Source organism: Camellia sinensis, chromosome 12 (genome assembly GCF_055761805.1).
Source record: "Camellia sinensis isolate YWXY chromosome 12, ASM5576180v1, whole genome shotgun sequence".
NCBI classification, from domain to species: domain Eukaryota; kingdom Viridiplantae; phylum Streptophyta; class Magnoliopsida; order Ericales; family Theaceae; genus Camellia; species Camellia sinensis.
This window is the reverse complement of record NC_138972.1, coordinates 93012777-93017281: the sequence shown is the minus strand read 5'-3', so window position 1 is coordinate 93017281 and position 4505 is coordinate 93012777. Positions and strand designations below refer to the sequence as shown.

At 33.9% G+C, this 4505-nt stretch overlaps 1 protein-coding gene across 1 annotated transcript; it reads right to left on the bottom strand.

Annotated features, from left to right (window-relative positions):
• Window positions 1-416: 416 nt before the first annotated feature.
• Window positions 417-3978, bottom strand: LOC114273440 (uncharacterized). Its single transcript, XM_028215232.2, has 5 exons — window positions 3666-3978; window positions 3240-3541; window positions 2063-2274; window positions 1663-1924; window positions 417-873 (listed from the first exon to the last, which is right to left on the bottom strand). The coding sequence occupies exons 2-5, from the start codon at window positions 3537-3539 to the stop codon at window positions 547-549; spliced, it is 1101 nt and encodes a 366-aa protein (XP_028071033.2). The 5' UTR covers window positions 3540-3541; window positions 3666-3978; the 3' UTR covers window positions 417-546.
• Window positions 3979-4505: the final 527 nt, after the last annotated feature.

Here is a 4505-nt window from a genome sequence, read left to right as displayed (position 1 = left end):
ATTAAGCAAATTTTGAGCAAAGATTTATAAAGAAAAGGCAAAAAGACTTAAAAGCAAAATAAATTAACTTACTTTTTTTTTTTAATTTTCCTTTCTTTTTATTTATTTATTTTTTTTTTACCATTTCAAATTCAAGATTTAAGAATTTAAGCACAACCAGGAAACAATGAATGAGAAACGAAGAAAATAACACAAATCATATTCCATTTATGGAAAAAGATTAGATTAAACGAAAATCGAAAAAATAATTGGTTGAATTACAACTATTAGATTTCTAGACACAGCATATTCCATTTCAATACCATTAAGTAAATTCCAAAATAATAATAATAATAATAATAATAATTCTTCTCATCAAGTTGACAGCTACTCTCTCCCCCTCCTCAGCCGCCGAATAAATTCAGCCAGTTATCAAATTTTTCATGTAAAAAAAAAAATACTTTAAAACTTTCTTGAAAATTCAATGTAACACATGTTCTGTCAATTCTGTAATAGATATGAATTTACAAACAAGGTCATCAATCTGATGACAAAAGATATGAAAAATTAACTGACTATTTTAGGTCTATAAAATGGAGGATCTTCTCCAAGCAAAAGAGACCTTAAAATGCCTTCACATACAGCACTGTCGTACACAAGCAAGTGTCCACCATCGGGGACTTCATGGTACCGAACCCATGGAAGCTTTCTTGAAACAAATCTTTGTAATTGGTAAGGCACAACCCTGTCTTCATAGCCTTGCCAGATGTGAACATTGCTTTCGTTTTTCGGGTATGGGTTTTTTAATTCCAATGGATCAAAGTCCCACTTGCTAAATGCCACGATGAAGTCACGCCGGAGGGAGTTGAAAACACCTCGCTGCTTCAACTTATCCTGCGAGGGAAAAGAAAATGTATGTCACAATCATTTTTCATAGCGGATCAGCAAAGCGGAACACACATAGATATATATATACACATATACAAGCAACACAAATATCTCTACAGTCTATTTCCAGCAGCCCTGGCTGGTTGGAGTGAGAAGTATGGGATATGTGGCTTTGTTAATCTAAACCTCACAGGATCTTTTCCTGTACCTCCCATGTTACAAATTGATACACCAAACGGTGAGACATGAAACACAAATAATAATAAAATAAGAATCTAAATCACACAAGAACACAAAAACAAATGCGGTTTCACCTCAAAATGGGAGGCATCCAAGTTCGCTGTGTTTTCAATATGATCCGAAAGGTTACAATACAATTCAGAGAGATGCGACACTTCAACTATAAATCCATAGTATTAGGGCAACATGACAAAACTATATAAAATTCAAAAAATACCCGTACTCCAAAAAAGTTGGATCTGTAGTCGAAGGGTTTATGTTTAGTACTTAACAAGATCCATGCTATCCAACATCCCGCTCTATTTGCTACTTATCAAGATCCACACTACCCAACATCCGCTCAATAAAGAATACTGGTTACTCATTCGATCCATTTGTTATTGCCTCCTCAATCATTTTGCATAGCAGATCAGCAAACTGATATATATCTTTTTAATTTGTTTAGTAGATTCAATCAATTGAGTATAGTGCTCAAGTTTCAAAGTCAACATTCTTTCCACAAGGTTGAGCAAATTCATATGCTAACTAATGAACAGGTTGAGCAAATTCATATACCTGGTTTAGCAATTGATACCCTGGGGTAACCTTCAAGACCTCCATGTCTTTATTGCTGAAAAATGCAGGATTTCTATCGAGGACAGAAGAAGAAGGGAAAACTTTTTGAGTCAACCACCAGTGTAGTAGTCTAGGCATATGGCGTGAAACCCAAAGTGTTCCCCGCGATAGATTCTTCCTGTAGTCATCCTTTATCAGATCCTCAGGAAGAGAAGGCCAGTTGTAATTGATCATCGGAACTACCAGAGCCACCCCTGCTAGCCTGCAAGAACAAAAGCAACAGGTGTTTTAGTGTAGACATAAATGGAAGCACAGAAGTGAAGCTAAAGGGCCTCCGAGTTGTGCTCATATGAGCTGTGCACCAAACAGCCCCGAAGTCTATAGTGAGTGTTGTCTTTGCCTGTGTGGTATACGTTTGAGGCAGCTCCAGGTCGGGTAAGATCCAAGTGAGACTCCAATTACATAGAACTTGGGTCCTAATTGTAGCTGATCAGCAAGTTCTTGAATGTCGAATGCTTCGCTTTTGACTGAGCGCTTTGGATTTGGATCACTTTCTTCATACCCAGCTCGATCAAATAACAGAAGGTATACCCCCAACTCGTTCATTAGCTCCTGGAAATGGAAAGTAAATCATTTTAAGATTCGTTTTACTTAATCTTGTTAAACACCATTGCTTCTTTGATTGGAAAGGCGAAACAGGGTTGCTTATCAAAAACATGAACTGTTTCCCCAAATGGTGGTTTGTTTAAAGCCTTTTGATACATGGGCTTGGAATTGCTGTCTTGTGCCTTTTGTGTAATGTGAATTTTGCAGCATACTTTATCATAAATTCTTCAAACATCAAAGAAGAAGAAAAAAAAACAAAAAACCCATATCAACATTAGAAGTGAAACCAATGTAATATTGGGGCAATCTTGTTTCTGAAGCACTTTGGAATTGCCCAGAAATTTCTGGATAACTTTCTCTATACCCAGCTAGAGTCGTGGAAACAACCTCCCAACCCAAGAAAAAGAGTAAGGTTGCATATGTCTTGCCTAGACCCCTGCTTTACCGGGGCCCTCATGCATTGACTCGCCCTTTTAATGTGTATTACCAAAAAAGGAGCAAGAAATAAGAATTGAGTTGCACCATATACATGAAAGAGTATACAATAATGATGTATTCTGTGAATCAAATACCATGGTCTAATAATAAAACATTCTGATTAGTTGAAATTTTGTCAAATATTCCTGTGAAAAGCTTAATTGATCTTAACAATAGTTAATACATTAAATTTGTCAAAGCATCACAGAATCAATATTGTCCTTTCCCTTTCCTTTTGAACTGCTATGACATGAGATCTTGTAACATTCAGATTCAGATGCATTTTCTACGTAATTCCCCCCCAAAAATTACCATTCACTAATAGGTTTCTCATTCTATTCTGAACTGATTTAGTGATTTTCCACCCTGACCACCCATATAAATTTAAGCTATGTTTCTCAAGTTCTTTATATGAAAGTCTAATATTGGAAATCTAAAAGAGAATTTCAGATCAACAAAAGCAAAATTGAGGAAGAGGGTTTTTATCTGAGTACTTGGGATGCCATGAAATTCATTTCTTTGGAGCTACCAAATCCATGAACAACAATGACTTTGTAGTTAGATTTGTTCTTGGGAACTCCTCTCTCTCTGTAAGCCAAGTACCTCCCATCACTGAGTCTGACCCTTGGTGGATCATCTGATGATGATGATGATGAAGAAGAAGATGAAGAAGAAGATGATGAAGATGATGATTTAGTAGTGTCTGCAGGTGCAAGAGCAGGTTTTGATTTTGAAGTCTGATAGGTTATTCCAAGACAACCCAAGAACATAACAGCCACTCTCCTGAAAACCATCTCTGAAAAAATTCAAGAAAATACAACAAAAAGGGTGAGTCAAACACCTTTTTAGGGAAAAAAAAGTGAATTTTTTTCTTTTTTCTTTTCTATCCATCCAAACAGAGAAGGGTTCGGGGGCTTTACCAGATAGAGAAGCTTTTCAGGAGAAACCGTGTGTGTAGATTTCAGATTCTGAAACCTTTAAGAAGATGAGGGTCTCATTTGCTTTGATGGTAAGAGAGCTCTGGCTTGTTCTGTAGAGAAAATGAATACTGTAGAGAGAGGGTTGGGCAAGACAAAAATGTGAGCACATGGTGTTTGTTTCTTGGGAAAGTCATTTAACTTGCATTTTGAATTTGTTCTTTTATTTTAATTGGCTGTGTTTAATGGGTCATCTTATTGGCAGCAGATCAGCTTTTGCTCTTTTATTACCCTTTTTTATCATCATTCATGGCCTAATAGTTCACATTCAACACAAATATTAATATTTAAGTAATTTTATTATTTAATAAAAGATTAAAAATTAATAAAAGATTAAAAATTAAATTAAATTACTAATTCTGGTTCTCATCTTTTGTCAATGTTAATAATCTTAAAAATATTATATACTTTCGTATAAAAATATATATCATAAAATATATAATTTTCTAACATGGTTCATGGCCTAATAGTTCACATTCAACACAAATATTAATATTTAAGTAATTTCATTATTTAATAAAAGATTAAAAATGAAATGAAATTATTTAATTTTATTATTTAATAAAAGATTAAAAATGAAATTAAATTATTAATTCAATCAATCATTTATACTAGGTTTGGTTCTCATCTTTTGTTTATATTAGCAATCTTTAAAATATTATATACTTTGTATAAAAATATGTATAATAAAATATATAGTTGCGTTTGGTAGAATTTTAAAATTATGATTTGAGAATAGAATTGTATTTTGAGTTTGTGAGTTTCGAAATTATGATTTAAATA